The 17,139-nt window shown below is 39.9% G+C and overlaps 1 protein-coding gene across 4 annotated transcripts in view; it reads right to left on the reverse strand.

Moving 5' to 3' along the window:
- The window catches only part of Pak1 (p21 (RAC1) activated kinase 1), a 110,286-nt gene that overhangs the window by 32,906 nt on the left and 60,241 nt on the right, over window positions 1–17,139 (reverse strand). For all 4 annotated transcript variants that reach the window (XM_048361647.1, XM_048361646.1, XM_048361645.1 and 1 more), the window contains 3 exons: window positions 11,157–11,257; window positions 10,472–10,619; window positions 2,937–2,974 (listed from right to left, as the gene is read on the reverse strand). In XM_048361647.1, the coding sequence (XP_048217604.1) occupies window positions 2,937–2,974; window positions 10,472–10,619; window positions 11,157–11,257 (287 nt within the window). The remainder of the gene's footprint in view (window positions 1–2,936; window positions 2,975–10,471; window positions 10,620–11,156; window positions 11,258–17,139) is intronic.

A 17,139-nucleotide genomic window follows, 5' to 3' on the forward strand; every position in this document is an offset into this window, starting at 1 on the left:
TCTTAAGAGTCAGATCTCAGACCCAGACAGAAGAATTTTAAAACTGGAAGGAACCTTAAAGATTATGTTTGCTAAGTGACCAGATCTTTAGAACACCTAATTAATGGTGCCAACTTCTCCAGACTACCAGGCAGAATGAATTATTATTCCCTCCAATATGACCCCGGTGCACATTATTCATCAGCCCTTTCTTGCAGTTCTCATCTCCATCGTCTGACATCAATTTTTCCTCAGGGTCTATGGTTACACACATTCATACTTTGGCACAAAGGAAATATGTGTGGTATGAGTGAATAAATGAATGTTCAGGAGAATGGAATTTTGTGCTGATTTTTATCACTAACTCATTCAACAGTAGGGAGCATGCCACTTAATCTGAGTCACAATTTCTTACTCTGTATTATGGAGATAAAAATCCTGCTTGATTTGATCTGCACTTAGCCGATATGTTAAACAATAACATGCTGCCACTAGAAAAACTATTATCTTCTTTATAAAACTAGTAAGAAAATAGGGAGCAATAAGCCAGAGGGACAAATGTTCTGAATTGGAGGAAACAATGTCCTTGGCGGCCTGAGTGGTTTGAACTGTCGATACTAACGCAGTACAGGTTTGGACTAGCAGGTGCTACCCTTTCTGCCATATGGCAGGAGCCCCAGGGCTCTTCCTCCACAGTAACGAACAACAGAACTGTGCTTTACGGCAGTCTCCTTTATGAGACCTCTTCAACATCCGGCTCTGCTCGCTACCACCAGGAGAAGAACCCTGGACTGGGTCCACGCGAGTCAAGTGCAACTATGGTTCTAATGAAGAGTTTTTAGAAAAGTTTGGGGGTTCGCCTACGAAGTAGGATGGTGCTATACCATCAAAGGAACGAATCATACTCACATATATAAAACTGATAAGTGTCAGGGGCAGGGTAGGCACTCCATAAATTACTACTGTCACTCTCCCTACAAAAGCATGAAGACAGCTGAATCACAAGGTACATCTGAACTTTGTTTAGATGCTTTCTTCAATGATTACCAATCAATAATCCACTGTTCAGTGATCTTACATTTGCAAACTCTTCCCTCATCTTTTCTTTTCTGTTCCTGGGCTCTGTCCCTGAGCCCTCTTCTTGTGCTCAAGGCTAGCCCTCTACCACTCGAGCCTCAGCCTCATTCCGGCTCTTTCTGATTAGTTTATTCTCCAATAAGAGATAAGAGTCTCATGGGCTTTCCTGCCTGGGCTAGCTTTAAACAGTGGTCCTCAGATCTCAGCCTCCTGCAGAGCTAGAGTTACAGGCGTGAGCCACCAGAGCCTGGCTTCTCCCATCATCTTTTAATCATCTCCCTTCCATTCGATGCAAGGCAGCATGAATGAGATCACATGCATACTGACTGCCTTTCTCTATTTCCGTTTCATCATTGAAAAACAAGGATAATAACCCACCTCATTAAGTCAACTATTATGATGATAAAACAGTGAGGGGGAAAAGGACCTGACATGCTTCAAGACAACAAATGTGAACATTAAAAAAAAAAACAGTTTGCAAGACTATAAATGACTCAGTAAATCAATCCCCACTGTTGATAATATGGTTCAAAGCATTCTTCTGATACTGGCTCAGGATTGTTAGTCCTTACTATTGTTCTGCTTAAAATTCCTTAAGCTCATTAACTTTTACCTAAAGTCAAAGTCCTGCCCGATTTGGCTTTCTTACTCCTCCTCCTCATTGCCCACCTCCATTCCCATCACACTTCACATTCCAGTCATATCAAACTACTTGCTTTCTTTAATTCTTGCCCTTTATAACTAACTCACTCAGCAAAGACTTACACTCTCCCGACACACCCAAACTTGCCAGATACTAAAGACATTTTAGGCACAGTCTCTGGCCTCCTGAAGTTTATTTAGCATGCTAAACTATCTATGCTTATGCATCCCCTATAAGACCAGGAAGTTCTTAGGTGTGTTGGGGCAATGTCTGATTGCTCCACATAGAACCTGACAGTCAGTCCTAATCCTGGTTTAGTAGACCCTTCTAATGGAAAGAAAGGGAATTCTCTTCTAAATGAGATGTCTGAAGACACATCTAAGTAAGACTGTATCACAAATAATAAAACTGTATTACTACTAATAAAGAACATAAAGCCCAGGAAGACATACTGACTTCTCCAATCTTCAAAGCTAAGGAAATATAGCCTAGAAGCCATATCTGGTGGTGCCAAGGTTAGATTCCTATGCTGTACAGGGCCGAGCATGGGAATAACTAACAATGAGTGCCAGCCTTGGTCTTATTTGTTGGTTAGTAGGTGTTTTTGTTTTCATTATTTTATTTATTTATTTATTTCCAGTCCTGGGGCTTGAACTCGGGGCCTGAGCACTGTCCCCGGCTTCTTTTTGCTCAAGGCTAGCACTCTGCCACTTGAGCCACAGCGCCACTTCTGGCCTTTTCTATATATGTGGTGCTGAGGAATCGAACCCAGGGTGGCTTTCATGTATATGAGGCGAGCACTCTACCACTAGGCCGTATCCCCAGCCCCTGATTATTTTATTTTTTGAGGCACCAGTGGCCCACACCTAAAATCCCAGCTACTCAGGAGGCTGGGCTCTGAGGATCATGGTTTGAAGCCAACCCAGGCAGGAACGTCCACGAGACTCTTAACTCTAACTTCCAGGAAACTGAAGTGGTACAAACTGAAGTGGTAGTGTGCTAGCCTTGAGCAAAAAAAGCTCAGGGACAGTGCTCAGTCCTTGCGTTCAAACCCCATGACTGACAAAAAAGTAAAATTAAAATTAAAAAAATAACCTAAGCCTCAAATTGTCTATCCTCCTGCCTTGGCCTCCCAAGTGTTGGGATCATAGGTATGTGTTACCACACCTAGCTCCATATTGTCTTGATTCTTACTTCCATACCTTTCCATTTCAGAATAGAAGAGACAAAGACTTACCAAAGTGTTAGAAGAATTATAATCTTCAGCTGACTTATCTGCAAACAAGAAAAAGATTTAGTAAACAAGTATTAAACTTAGTAAACAAGAAAATTAATACTTTCCTAAGTGCTAAAGAAGTCAAGCATTTCTTAGGTTCAGAGAATAATAGTATAACTGGTGCTAAAGAACAGATTACCAGCCTAAGCACATTATACATACATATCCTCATGTCCTTTAATCATCACTATGTCTCTATTATCTACTTTAATAGATTTTACAGGTCAAAAGTAATTTTCCCTGATCGCATACAAGTTAAACAGAGGATTCAAGATGTGACTCCTGACCTTCCTCTGAATGCCATATTAAGAATAGTACCGGGCTGGGGATATAGCCTAGTGGCAAGAGTGCCTGCCTCGGATACACGAGGCCCTAGGTTCAATTCCCCAGCACCACATATACAGAAAACGGCCAGATGCGGCGCTGTGGCTCAAGTGGCAGAGTGCTAGCCTTGAGCGGGAAGAAGCCAGGGACAGTGCTCAGGCCCTGAGTCCAAGGCCCAGGACTGGCCAAAAAAAAAAAAAAAGAATAGTACCCACATAATCCGCTGTATCATCATCAGGTTTCGAAAGTCAAGACAATTTGCTATATGCAAAATTATGACCAACGTGCAGCTTCCGCTTTCAGAAAGGGCCCTTCTCTCTGTGTGCCTGTTCCCCACGGGGACAGAAAGCTTAGAGAAAGAGCTATCAATCGTGTGGAGTTTAATTACAGGCAAGGGCTCATTTTCTAAGAATAGAAGCAAGTGCCCTCAATGAAGTATATACCACTGATTCTGACATGTACATTCTTATCAAGTGTAAAAATTACCACCTCTGAAATAGAGCTATGTCTTCCAATTAAAGGTATTTCATGGTTTAAATGGCAGATGTTTTGCCCCTGTGGTATACATAAAAGAATCATGCATCTTCCAATCAATGGCATACTGTGTTTAACAAAATATGAAGATCTTAACAAGAAAAGAGGCTTAAGAAACATGTATTATCCTTGAATTTGTTCAATTTCTAAAGGTTTATGAAGAAACTATCCAGTCAATTTGCCACCAATGGAATTATGGAGAAGAACTATTCTGCCAAATTTGACATGTTTGTTACCAAGAATCAAGTCTAGAGACTGTCTGGTACCCCAATTCCATCACATAGGAAAGTGAGGGGTACAGCTCCTTTGGCTCCAAAGCAAATAAAGAATTCATAAAGTAGGAAGTAAGGCAAGCTATGACAACACGTTGTTAAATCTTTATGCCAGGTGTGGTCCCACATGCCTGTAATCGCAGCACTCAGGAGACTGAGGCAAAGGGCTCATTAAAGTTTTTTGTCTTGTCTTGTGTTTGTGTTGGTACCAGGACTTAAGTTCAGGGCCTCATTCTTTCATGGCTTTTTCACTCATGGTTGGTGCTCTACCACGTGAGCCGCACACCTCAAGAATCATAAAATATAAGAGCCTGAGCTATACAGTGAAACCTTGTCTCAAAAATAACCACAAACAGGGGCTGAGAATGTGGCTTAGCAGTAGACTACTTGCCTAGCATGCATGAAGCTCTGGGTTCGATTCCTCAGCACCACATAAAAAGAAAAAGCTGGAAGTGGCGCTGTGGCTCAAGTGGCAGAGTGCTAGTCTTGAGCAAAAAGAAGCCAGGGACAGTGCTCAGACCCTAAGTTCAAGCCCCAGGATTGGCAGAAAAGAAAAGAAACTATAAAAAACCAACACAGAGAAGCCAGCTGTACCCTGGAGAAGGAAATTTAAATATAGTTCATAATTAAAAATTCATAATTTAAACATAATTAATGTGTTTATTTTCCAAATCACTATCAGCATAGCAGAATACAATACTATGGGGCTGGGGATATAGCCTAGTGGCAAGAGTGCCTGCCTCGGATACACGAGGCCCTAGGTTCGATTCCCCAGCACCACATATACAGAAAACGGCCAGAAGCGGCGCTGTGGCTCAAGTGGCAGAGTGCTAGCCTTGAGCGGGAAGAAGCCAGGGACAGTGCTCAGGCCCTGAGTCCAAGGCCCAGGACTGGCCAAAAAAAAAAAAAAAGAATACAATACTATGCCTCCACTATAACACCCCATCCTTTTTACTGCTAGTAATTTTGAGGCCTGGGTAGTCTGGCTATAAATATACTTCTTACATCATATTTTTTAAAAAAATCATTACTTCTTTTTAGATATACTTCTTCTTTTTCTACATATCAAAATCAAATTTCCAAGCACAGATGAAAGAATAGAATACTTATAAATACTTCATGGCTAGCACTCTACCACTTGAACCAAAGCACCACTTCTGGCTTTTTCTATATATGTGGTACTGAGGAATCAAACCCCAGGCTTCATGCATGCTAAGCAAGCACTCTACCACTAAGCCACATTCCCAGCCCTAACACATATTTCTATCATGCATTAGTTCAGTCAATTTGGGTAATTTATTTAATCTTTGTAAGCCTAATCAACTTCTTTGAGTCTGTAAAATGGGAGTAATAGTCTTTACCCTACCATCCCCAAAGGCCATGGTGAAAATCACATGAGATAATTCATCAGTTAACATATACCAACTAAGGTAGTGTTACCACACCTAACACGTGAGAAGAAGAAACAGAAAAAAGAGATTTGACAGTAAAAATAAACAGTGTCAAATCTACAATTTTGCCTAGAATTGGTCATTATCTTTAAATTGAAACTGCAGAAAAGTATATATGTGTGTGTATGTGTGTGTATGTTTAAGTTTATACATACAATAGATGCGTGCACAGATCTACACACATCCAATATTATTCATATGCACACATACAAATGAACGTATAATTACCTGAATTTTATCTATACACTCTATGCACGTATTTATTCACTAACACTTAGGCGGACTATAATTTCAAACATTGCCATATACATGCCATGCATACAAAAAATAGCTTCTAGTCTGATGTTTCTGTGAGAAACCTAAGTTCTAATCTCCTAACTACTAGAAAACTATCAGCAACTACTAGAAAACTAAGCCCGCTCTCAGTAGAAGGCTTTCTTGGAATGACACAGCCCTTCAATAGAGGAAGTGAGACTGGTGCAGTGGGGACAGACGGGAGGAAGGGCTGCCGCTGGGAAGGTCATGACCCTCTTCTGAGCACCAGCATGGCAGCGTGCGTGAACCTGCAGTCTGTCATTCCCACCATCTGTGCCCTCCGACACAAGCCAGATACTGGTTGGGAAAATCATCCTTCAAAAATCAGCCAGTTAATCCTGGTTCTCACCTTTTCCAGTGCTTTGAAGGAGGCGGCGTGAACACAGAGCACGAGGCTGGGAAGGAAGGCTAGCCTAGACACTCACTTAGCCGCATTAGAAAGGTCTTCTTTGGTTTTGATGTTTGCCAAACCATGGGATGCAGGTATATCCTAAGGCACTTCTTGCAAGTTTCAAGAAATATAATCATCTCATAAGTTATCCTAGAAAATTTCCTCTGCTATGGAAGGAGGTATTGCAAATAAAATCACTAGAAGAAAATAGTAAGGTGGAAAAAAAAAATCCTCATACCTATATGAGACTTGAAATCTAATCCCACTGTACTATTCAATAGCACTCGAGGCCTGGGAATGTGGCTTGGTGGTGAGTGCTTGCCCAGTATACATGCAGTCCTGGGTTCAATTCCTCAGTACCACATGAACCGAAAAAGCTTGAAGTAGTGCTGTGACTCAAGTGGTAGAGTACTAACCTTGAGCAAAAGCCTGGGACAGTGCCCAAGCTGAATTCAAGCCCCAGGATTGGCGCAAAAAAAACACTCGATGGAAATGAAAGTATTGCTCAAGGGGTAGAGCACTACTAGCCTTGTAAGGCTCTGAGTTCAAGCTCCAATACCAGCACACACACATACACACACTCCACAATCAACAACAAAAATACACACACACACACACAAACAAAACACTCTTAAAGCCAAGTGCTGGTGGCTCATGAATATAATCCTACTCACGAGACTAAGGTGTGAAGGATTACAGTTTGGAGAGAGCCAGGGCAGAAATGTCTGTGAGCCTCATCTCCAAAATAACCAAAAAACCAGCAAAAAGAGGGGCTGGCATGGCTCTGGTTGTACAGTGTCAACCTACTAAACAAGTGTGAGGTCATGAGTTCAAGCCCCAGAACCAACCAACAAACAAACAAAAACCATGATCCCCAAGAGAGACTATACTAAAGAACATTCAATAACTACTGGCTTGATTTTTGTCTGACAAAGATAAGTCTGGGTTACTAACCTAAAGGATGTATTATTAATACTAAACTAATGATATTAAAATAACAATGATAGTTAAATTTCCATGATGCTGCTTTGTAACCTATAAATATCTTTTACACCAACCAATTCATTTATTCTTCACTTATACTCTCTTTATTATTCCTATTTTGAAGTTCAAAGAAATGACATGACAATTCAAATCTAGTGTTAGAATCTAGACCTTCTAGCACAAAGCCTGTGTTGCTGTTATACAATACCATCCTACTTTGAAAGTAGAAACAGGGCTGGGAATATGGCTTAATGGCAAGAGTGTTTGCCTCGTATATGCACGAAGCCCTAGGTTCAATTCCTCAACACCACATACATAGAAAAGGCCAGAAGTGGCGCTGTGGCTCAAGTTGGCAGGGTGCTAGCCTTGAGCAAAAAGCCAGAGAGAGTGCTCAGGCCCTGAGTTCAGCCCCAGGACTAGCCAAAAAATAAAAATAAAAATAGTAGAAACACACTGTTTTTATTACTATAGCTTTATAATACAGCTTGAAGTTTGGTATTGTAATTCCTCCAGCACCGTTCTTTCTGCTTAGGATTGTTTTTGCTATTCTTGGTCTTTTATTGTTCCATATGAATTTCTGGATTGCTTCCTCTATTTCATTAAAAAATGGTGTCGGGATATTAATGGGTATTGCATTGAATTTACAGATAGCCTTTGGCAATATTGCCATTTTGACTATATTGATCCTCCCAATCCAGGAGCATGGGAGGATTTTCCATTTCCTTAGTTCTGCCTTAATTTCGTTTTTCGTGTTTTTAAAGTTCTCGTCATAGAGGTCTTTCACTTCTTTGGTTAAGGTTATTCCTAGGTATTTTATGTTTTTTGAGGCTATTGCAAAAGGAGTTGCTTCCCTGATTTCAGCCTTGGTCTTCGGGTCATTATAATATAGAAAGGGTGTTGATTTTTGAGGGTTTATTTTATATCCTGCTACTTTGCCAAAGTTTTGGATGAGCTCTAGTATCTTGGGAGTAGAGTCTATGGGGTTCTTTAGGTATAGGTCATGCCATCTGTGAAGAGTGAAAGTTTAACTTCATCTTTTCCTATTTGGATCCCCTTTATGCTTGGTATTGGCACAGGAACAGGCCGGAAGACCAATGGAACAAAATTGAAGACTCAGAAATGAACCCACAGCACTATGCCTACTTAATCTTTGATAAAGGGGCTAAAAAAATAGGATGGAAGAAAGATAGCTTCTTTAACAAATGGTGCTGGCAAAACTGGTTCACCACCTGCAACAAACTAAAACTAGATCCTTATATATCACCCTGCAACAAAATCAATTCCAAGTGGATCAAAAACCTCGAAATAAAAACAGATACCCTGAGGGCTGGGGATATAGCCTAGTGGCAAGAGTGCCTGCCTCGGATACACGAGGCCCTAGGTTCGATTCCCCAGCACCACATATACAGAAAACGGCCAGAGGCGGCGCTGTGGCTCAGGTGGCAGAGTGCTGGCCTTGAGCGGGAAGAAGCCAGGGACAGTGCTCAGGCCCTGAGTCCAAGGCCCAGGACTGGCCAAAAAAAAAAAAAAAAAAAAAAAAAAAAAAACAGATACCCTGAAAACACTAAAAGAAGGAGCTGGAGAAACACTTGGGCTCCTTGGCACAGGACGAAACTTCCTTAACAGAAACTTCCTTAACAAAGACCCAGAAATGCTACAAATCAAAGAAAGGATGGACAAATGGGACTGCATCAAACTGCAGAGCTTCTGCAGGGCAAAGGACATAGCTCAAAAGATAAACAGAAAGCCCACAGATTGGGAAAAGATCTTTACTAGCCATACAACGGACAAAGGCCTCATATCTAAAATATATACAGAACTAAAAAAATTACATTCCTCCAAAATAAAACCGCAAAGAGCCAATAGCCCCCTCAACAAAGACTTAAAAAGAGACTTCTCTGATGAGGAAATGAGAATGGCCAAGAGACATATGAAAAAGTGTTCTACATCACTGGCCATAAAAGAAATGCAAATCAAAACAACACTGAGATTCCACCTCACCCCAGTAAGAATGTCCTATAGCAAGAACACTAACAATAATAAATGTTGGAGGGGATGTGGCCAAAAGGAAACCCTACTTCATTGTTGGTGGGAATGTAAATTTGTTCAGCCACTCTGGAAAACGGTATGGAGATTCCTCAGAAGGCTAAACATAGAGCTCCCCTATGACCCAGCAGCCCCACTTTTGGGCAACTACACAAAAGACCACAAACAAGAACACACTAAAGCCACCAGCACAACAATGTTCATCGCAGCACAATTTGTCATAGCTAAAATATGGAACCAACCCAGATGCCCCCCTCAGTAGATGAATGGATCAGGAAAATGTGGTACATATACACAATGGAATTTTATGCCTCTATCAGAAAGAATGACATTGCCCCATTCGTAAGGAAATGGAAGAACTTGGAAAAAAATTATACTAAGTGAAGTGAGCCAGACCCAAAGAAACACAGACTCTATAGTCTCCCTCATAGGGAATAATTAGCACAGGTTTAGGCTAGTCACAGCAGAGGATCACAAGAGCCTAATAGCTATGCCCTTATGAATGCATAAGATGATGCTAAGTGAAATGAACTCCATCTTATGGAAACGACTGTTATAGCACTGTTGTAATTATTTTCAACATGCCATGTGAAACTGTAGCTTCTTTTGTTGATGATCCTCTTGTATCCCCTTCTTGTGGTTGTACCCGTACTATCACTGTACTTATCTGAGTACCCTGGATACTGTATATACTGGTATTAGAACTAGGGAAGTGAAAGGGGATATCAAAATCGAGAAACAAAGGACAAAAAGACAAACGACTACAAAAGCAATACTTGCAAAACCATTTGGTGTAAACCAACTGAACAACTCATGGGGGAAGAGGGGTAAGGAGGAGGGGGGAATAAGGGAGGAGGTAACAAACAGTACAAGAAATGTACCCAAGGCCTAACATATGAAACTGTAACCTCTCTGTATATCACTTTGACAATAAATAAGAAAATAAAGTAGAAACACACATATGCATGCACACGTGCAATTTCAGGGCAAAGACAAGTTTGAGGTTGATGCAAAAGCCAAGCATCTTTGTTGTCAAATTCCAAAATTCCATCTTGGTAAGAGTGCCACCTCCACTCTTTCCCCTTTCTTCTTTCATACAAGCCTAATAGGACCACGAAGCTTTTCTACCCAGATTAAAACCACCTCTTCCTATGATTCCTTTGGACATAATCCTCATACCTGTAAAGCTCATGTACTTCTGACTGTTGGTGGTCTTCTTAGAATTGTAAAACTCTAACACATCCAAAACAGCCTGTGGGTTTTTCTTCTGCTCTGATTTAGTGATATTTGATGTTTGAAGCAAACGGGCCCATTGCTCTGGCATCCCCTATAAAAGAAAGAAAGAAAGACATAGTTCCAAGAGAACCTGGAAGAAAATCAGATCTAACCATGGTATCTACTAGCAGCTAAAGATGAGCTTTGTCATCCCTTTCCCTCCATTCCCTCAGAATTCCTACAAGCCTCTTTTATAACATCCTCCTTATTGTGGTCATCATTTCCTAAGATGCTTGTCACTTCACCAGGCTTTACCTACCTTAGAGCAGAGTCCATGTCTGGTTTATACCTATATCATCAGTGCCCCAGACAGACCCTGCTATCATGGGTTCCCTAAGGAAAGGTTGGTTTGGACTGGTTGGGAGGTAGAGGGATAGATAAATGGGAGAGTACTCAAAACCTTGCGTTCAATGCCCAGTGCCATTAAAAAATAAATAAAACCTTTTCTAGGTACAGCATATTACTGCTTTTCTGGCGATTAGGAAACTGATCCTCTCATGAATGAAAGAATATAGAAGTAAGGGTCTCAGGCAAGCAAAAAAGCATCAGGATGATACAGTATCACCTTTAACAGCACACAGCCACTTACTGTAAACTCCCCTGTGACAGCATCAAAACCGACATGAATTGTGTGCTCAAAATCCGAAGGAAGAGAAATCTCTGGCCGCTCCTTCTCCTTCTTCTTATTTGCTACAAGAGAAATAGGGAAAGCGGAATTTAAAAAGTACATCATTAAGCTTTTAGGCTTACATTAGCTTCTAATTGAGCTTATAAGCTCCTATGGGAGGCAAGGCCTATCTAGTTAACATATGTATTTATAGACTAACTACGGACATTTTGAAGTAGGTGCTCAGGGCATGTAAAATGGGAAGGAAAACACAAGGGGATCTACAGTACAAGCCAGTTTCGCCTCTAACTCACCATAGTATAGAGTCTAGGTTGTTTGTCTCCCCATTTGAATGGGGAACCAAGCACTCTACCTAGATTTCCTCCTAAAATGACATTCAGAGTTTTTAACTGTCATTTCATAGCTATCGCTTCACATAATGATCCTGATAGACAAATTTCTCTCATAGGCTAGGAAATTGTGGCACAGATTTGCTGGTAGTTGTTAAGCAAGTGAAATAAAAGCAAAGTTTTTAACATCCTAGTTTACTACTTCGGAGGAATTTCAACTTGAATTAGGGAAACAAACTTGATGTACCAATCAAGAAGAAATATTATGAACTTGTTTGTATGTATACTGTAGTAATACATTATTTCCCTTTATTCTTACAATCATATGAGCTAAATATTACCGCAAGTCATTTTACAAATAAAAACACTGAATAATTTCATCATCAGCTAATGAGGGATGAGATCTGAACCCAGGTCTGGTTCTGAAAGTTTTCTCCTCAGTATCTTTATGAGAACCATTTGCCTCCATGCCAATTGCTCGGGTTTAAGTTATTTTTGCTTTTGGCAATTGTCCTCCAGAAGCAGCTGCTTTGAGAGAGAAGGTTAAGGGTTACACCAGGGCCCAAGTGAAGCATTCGTTGATACATTTCCATCTGTCTTGTTCATAGTTAGAATATGTATGACATGTGTCAGGGCTTTGGAACTGCTTTCCATTGGGAACTACTCTCTATGTTTAAAGGTTTCAGGGAAGTACAAGCTTATTACTGTTTTATTTAGATTTTACAAATACATATTATATATTTTATACTATTACATATTATATACTATATATTGCATTATATTTTTCATATTATTTATATTGCATATTATTAATAGATTATATGCTATTAAAGACAAGGACTGTCATTCCAGAAGGAACTTAGATAATACAACCCAGAGACAGTGACTCAATGAGCCATTTACAGAAAAGGGTCCCAGGGGAATGAAATTACTTACCATGTGAACATACAAGGTAATACTATAAAATTGGCTCTGCCCCTACTAGTCATTCTTTGCTCTGTGGCCTTTAAAATATCTCACACACTCCCAATTCTTCACTTTTTTTCCTCCTGTCCTGGTCATCTTTACTGATTCAAGCCCTACTTCTTCCAGGAAAGATTTCCTAACTTTTCCTTCCACTGTGAATTCCCAAGGCACTGAGGCTGCTACACTATTACACATCTTACTCATTTCCTGTCTTGTATGAGTTCTTGATATTAAAAAAAAACAAAACTTTAATCTTAATAACCAAAATCTTGGCTTTTAATTATGCTCATTATGCTTCTAAATCCCAAACATAAACTATCATAGAATTTTAGTTCAGGAATATCCTAGAAAATACTAGGAAGTGATCTTAAACCATCTGATTCCACTCCCAGAAGAAAGAGGCCCTGGGAGGCAAGCTCTGACTTGCCTGAAGTCACAATCTACCTCAATCTACCTGATCAAATCTTCAGCCCTCATTATACCTCTTATCTCTTTTGACTGATTTGAATGGGTTTAACTACTGACTGAAGTAATAAGTTAACATAAACCAGACCTGGGAACAGGAAAAGGGCCTGCCTAAAGTGGGAGAGAAGGGAAGTAAGAAAAATAACTGCCAGATATAGTCTAAGTGTTGTACAATTTAGGATGACTGCCCATTAGCTAAGGACTATCAGCAGGAAATGTGTATAGCAAGATATACGTAAGAATGATCAGAAAACATTATTAATAAGTTATTGACATTAACCCAATGTTTATCAACAGCACAATGGAAAATATTCCTGGTAAGAGAATTTGGGTAAGTCGTTATAAATCATGCTGATCAGATGAAGATACACAAAAACAGGAGAAAATGAAAGAAAAAAAAGGGCTATACATTATATGATTCCATGTATGTCATGCTCAAAAACAAGCAATTGATGTTTGCCTGTGGGAAGGAAAGAGATACCAGTGCATGGAAGAGAAAATGGAAGGAGTTCTGAAGGAACTGGTAATACATACTACTCCTTATTCAGGTAGTGGCTACATAGATGTGGTGACAACTTCACTAAGCTGGACAGTTCTAAAGTGTACAATGTCCTAATAAAAAAATAAAATTTCAGTGAAAGACCCTGAAAACTCTCTGTGGTCCCACAGGGCATTTAGGACAATATAATTCATTATATAGATTAAAAAAAGAAATTAAGGCCTAGAGAGATTCAGTGAATATTTCCTTGAAAATATTGAACATAACCAGGCACCAATGGCTCATACCTAGAATCCTAGCTACTCAAGAGGCTGAGATCTGAAGATCGCAGTTCAAAGCCAGCCTGGGCAGGAAAGTCTGTGAGATTATCTCCAATTAACCACCAGAAAACCAGAAGTGACACCGGGGCTCAAAGTGTTAGAGCCCTAGCCTTGAGCTGAAGAGCTCAGGGACAATGCCCAGGCCCAGAGTTCAAGCCCCATGAACAACCAAAAAAAAGAAAGAAAGAAAGAAAACCTTGAACATAAAATTCATTGGTTGGCAAACCTAACTAATGGTGTATCATATGGACATCAATGTTTCCAATCCTTTTTGATAACAACCATATAAGTGAATTATGAGAACACAGAAGGAAAACAGAAATAGGAAAATATTACAGGATTTAAGATTTACAGGCTGTTGCCTACCATTATTTTTTTTTTTCCAAATATATCACTTGTCCTAGATCCGTACCTGGAGTTTAGAGAATTCTGCTTTTCAGATTAGAAAGATTCCTCCCCCCCCCCCCACCCCGCCCCAGTCCTGGGGTTTGAACTCAGGGCCTGGGCACTGTCCCTAAGCTTCTTCTGCTAAAGGCTAGCACTCTACCACCTGAGCCACAGCGCCATTTCTGACCTTTTCTGTCATGCATGCTAGGCAAGCAAGCACTCTACCACTAAGCCACATTCCCAGCCCAGAAAGAATTCTTAAGATCTTCTTTAGCTGGGTCTGCTTCATCTTAGTGCCCAAAATTATTTAATCTGGCTTTCCCATTAGCTCTGTCTAAATCAACAGGAAGCCTATATTTAGGGAGAGAAAAGGCCATTTCTTAATCCCATCTTGGAAGAACTGTGTTTAGTGTTATTTTATAAATCTCATAAGAATTCTGAAGAATGCAAGGAACAATAATATGCATGCCTGCCAGCAAAAGTACTACCAACTCTTAACAAAACTGCTGTTTACACAGCATTTTCCATGTCTTTTTTTTTTTTTAAAGACAAGAGTGTTACTCTATAGCCCAAGCTGGCCTTAAGTCCTGGTTCTACTGCCCTCCTGGTGCTGTATACCACTACTCCTGACCTTTTTTTCCATTTTTAATCTTATATGCCTTTTAGCAACTCTGTAATTATTACTTAGCCATATGACAGTAAGATCTCTAAAGCTAAGAATGGTAATTTATCTTTCCCATATTGGAGATTAAGTGAATATAACAATAAATAGAATGACAACATTCACTGAATTCAAAAAAACAAACTAAATCAGTTCTACTGAAAGCACTAGTGCAAAAGACACTAGGCTGGAAGACTTCAAACTCTATGTGGTATCCAAATGCTTTTAAGAATGAGAGAGTGCAGTCTAGACATCATAAGACACTGGTTCAAATTCAGACTTCATGAATTGTATGCAGCATGTAACCAGTCACCGATTTGCTAAGCCCACGAGTACTTATGAAAAGTACTAGCATGAAAGTCTTTGGGATAAGATCAAATAAAGGTCTGATCCCAGCTCGGCCATTCCCTACCTAGATGTCTTTGGATAACTAACTTAAATGCTGTAAATAATTATGTCTATACAAGGAAATATTTATCTACCTAAAGTAGCTGGTGTATTTCACAAGCATCAAAGCTCCTAATACAATCTAACAGACATCCAATAAGTAAAAGGTGAGGAATTATTCTTGTATTATCTATTGTTCCTATTTTTATTGTTGTTATTCCATTTTTAATGTCTTTGAGGATCAATTAATTAAAGAAAATGCATGGCTTTGTAGACTATAAGCTTTACAAATATAAGTTATCATTAATACTAGAACTATGAGAAACTAACAAGAATTCTCAACAAATTCATCAAAACATGAAATGTGTCTGAAACTAGAAAGGAGAAACAATCCCTTGATTTCACACTATTAGAGATCTTACGTTTGAAGAAATAAAGTAGGGAAAGAAACGTGGCCTCCCTCATCCAAACTTTAACCCTATCTGGTGGCCTAGTCTCATTGGCTTTCTGATGGCATGAGAAAAGAAGGTGACCCTCAAAGTCCCATGTTTCAGGACAGCCACCAAAGTTTAGTACAAGTCACTGTTCGTATTTATTTTTAAAATTATTTTTAAGCAGCACCTCTCATTGGCTCAACTGAGAGAATCTAAGCACAAGGCAGTAAACTATCCCAAACTTGGGAGAGATAAACACTGACGTAGTCCAGTGTTAAAATTAACTTTGCTAAACTCTTCCCAAGCTCAAGAGAATTCCACTTTGGTCATGAAAATGTAGCCAGAAAAAAAGATTCCAAACTAAATGCTGCAAGATTTCTTCGGATAAACCAAAGGCTCCAGATCCTAACCACAGGAACCGGGCTTTCCACATGGAATTCTGCAACTCAGCGCCACTTATTACAAGCCTTCAATTATGGCTTCTTCTTCCAGTCATTCATGCATCCCCAGGCATACACTGAGGCCATACGGAAGGTCAGCATTAGGTAATACCCACAGACATTCTTCCTAGTACCAGCTCAAACCAACCAGCTATAGTCTGAAAAAGAACTCTTTCTTGTCTACATACAGACACAATATTGTTCTAAGGTCTAGGTAGAACCAGGCATTTATATATATATATTTTTTTTTCTTTTTTTTTAAAGCACCATGAGCCAGGCACTGGTGGCTCGTGCCTATAATCCTAGCTACTCAGGAGGCTGAGATTTGAGGATCGCAGTTCAAATCCAGCCCAGGCAGGAAAGTCTGTTGAGACTCTTATCTGCAATTAACCACCAGAAAACTGAGTTCAAGCACCAGTACCACTCACTGTAAACTCCTGGTGAGTCCTAGTTATCTCTGTAGGCTCTAATTGTATGAAATCACAATACCTAAAAAGAAATGTACTCATTACCTGACTTACGTAATCATAACCCCTGTATACATCGCCTTTATAATAACAGTAAATAAATGAATGATAGAAGCTGAAAAGTAAATCTGTCAGAAATCTGGTAAGAGCATAATGACGCTCTTAGAATTGTGCTCAGGGTTCTATTTTGCATTTGGCTTCAGCCACTTTAAGAAGGAAAATCTAAAGAAATAGTTAAAAAGAAAATAAAAAGTAGGCCTGGGTATGGTGGTTTGTGCCTATAATCCCAGCTATTTGAGAAGTGGAAATAGGATAGTAATTTAAGGCTCCAAACTAGAAGTTAGAGCCTATTTAAAAGAACAAACCTGTTGTGGTGGCAGGCACCTACATGAGGGCTGGAGGTAGGAACATGAGAGTCTAAGGACAGGCTGAGGTGGAAAGGAAGGAGCACAGCAGAGCCTAGCTGAGAAATAACTAAAGAAAAAAGGAGGAGGATATAGCTCAACCAGTAGAGCACCCGCCTAACAAATAAGCCTAGAAGTTCGAATAAATAAGTAAAGAAGTAATACCCAGAAGCTGGATGCCAGTG

The sequence above is a fragment of the Perognathus longimembris genome, chromosome 13, assembly GCF_023159225.1.
Source record: "Perognathus longimembris pacificus isolate PPM17 chromosome 13, ASM2315922v1, whole genome shotgun sequence".
Classification (NCBI taxonomy): domain Eukaryota; kingdom Metazoa; phylum Chordata; class Mammalia; order Rodentia; family Heteromyidae; genus Perognathus; species Perognathus longimembris.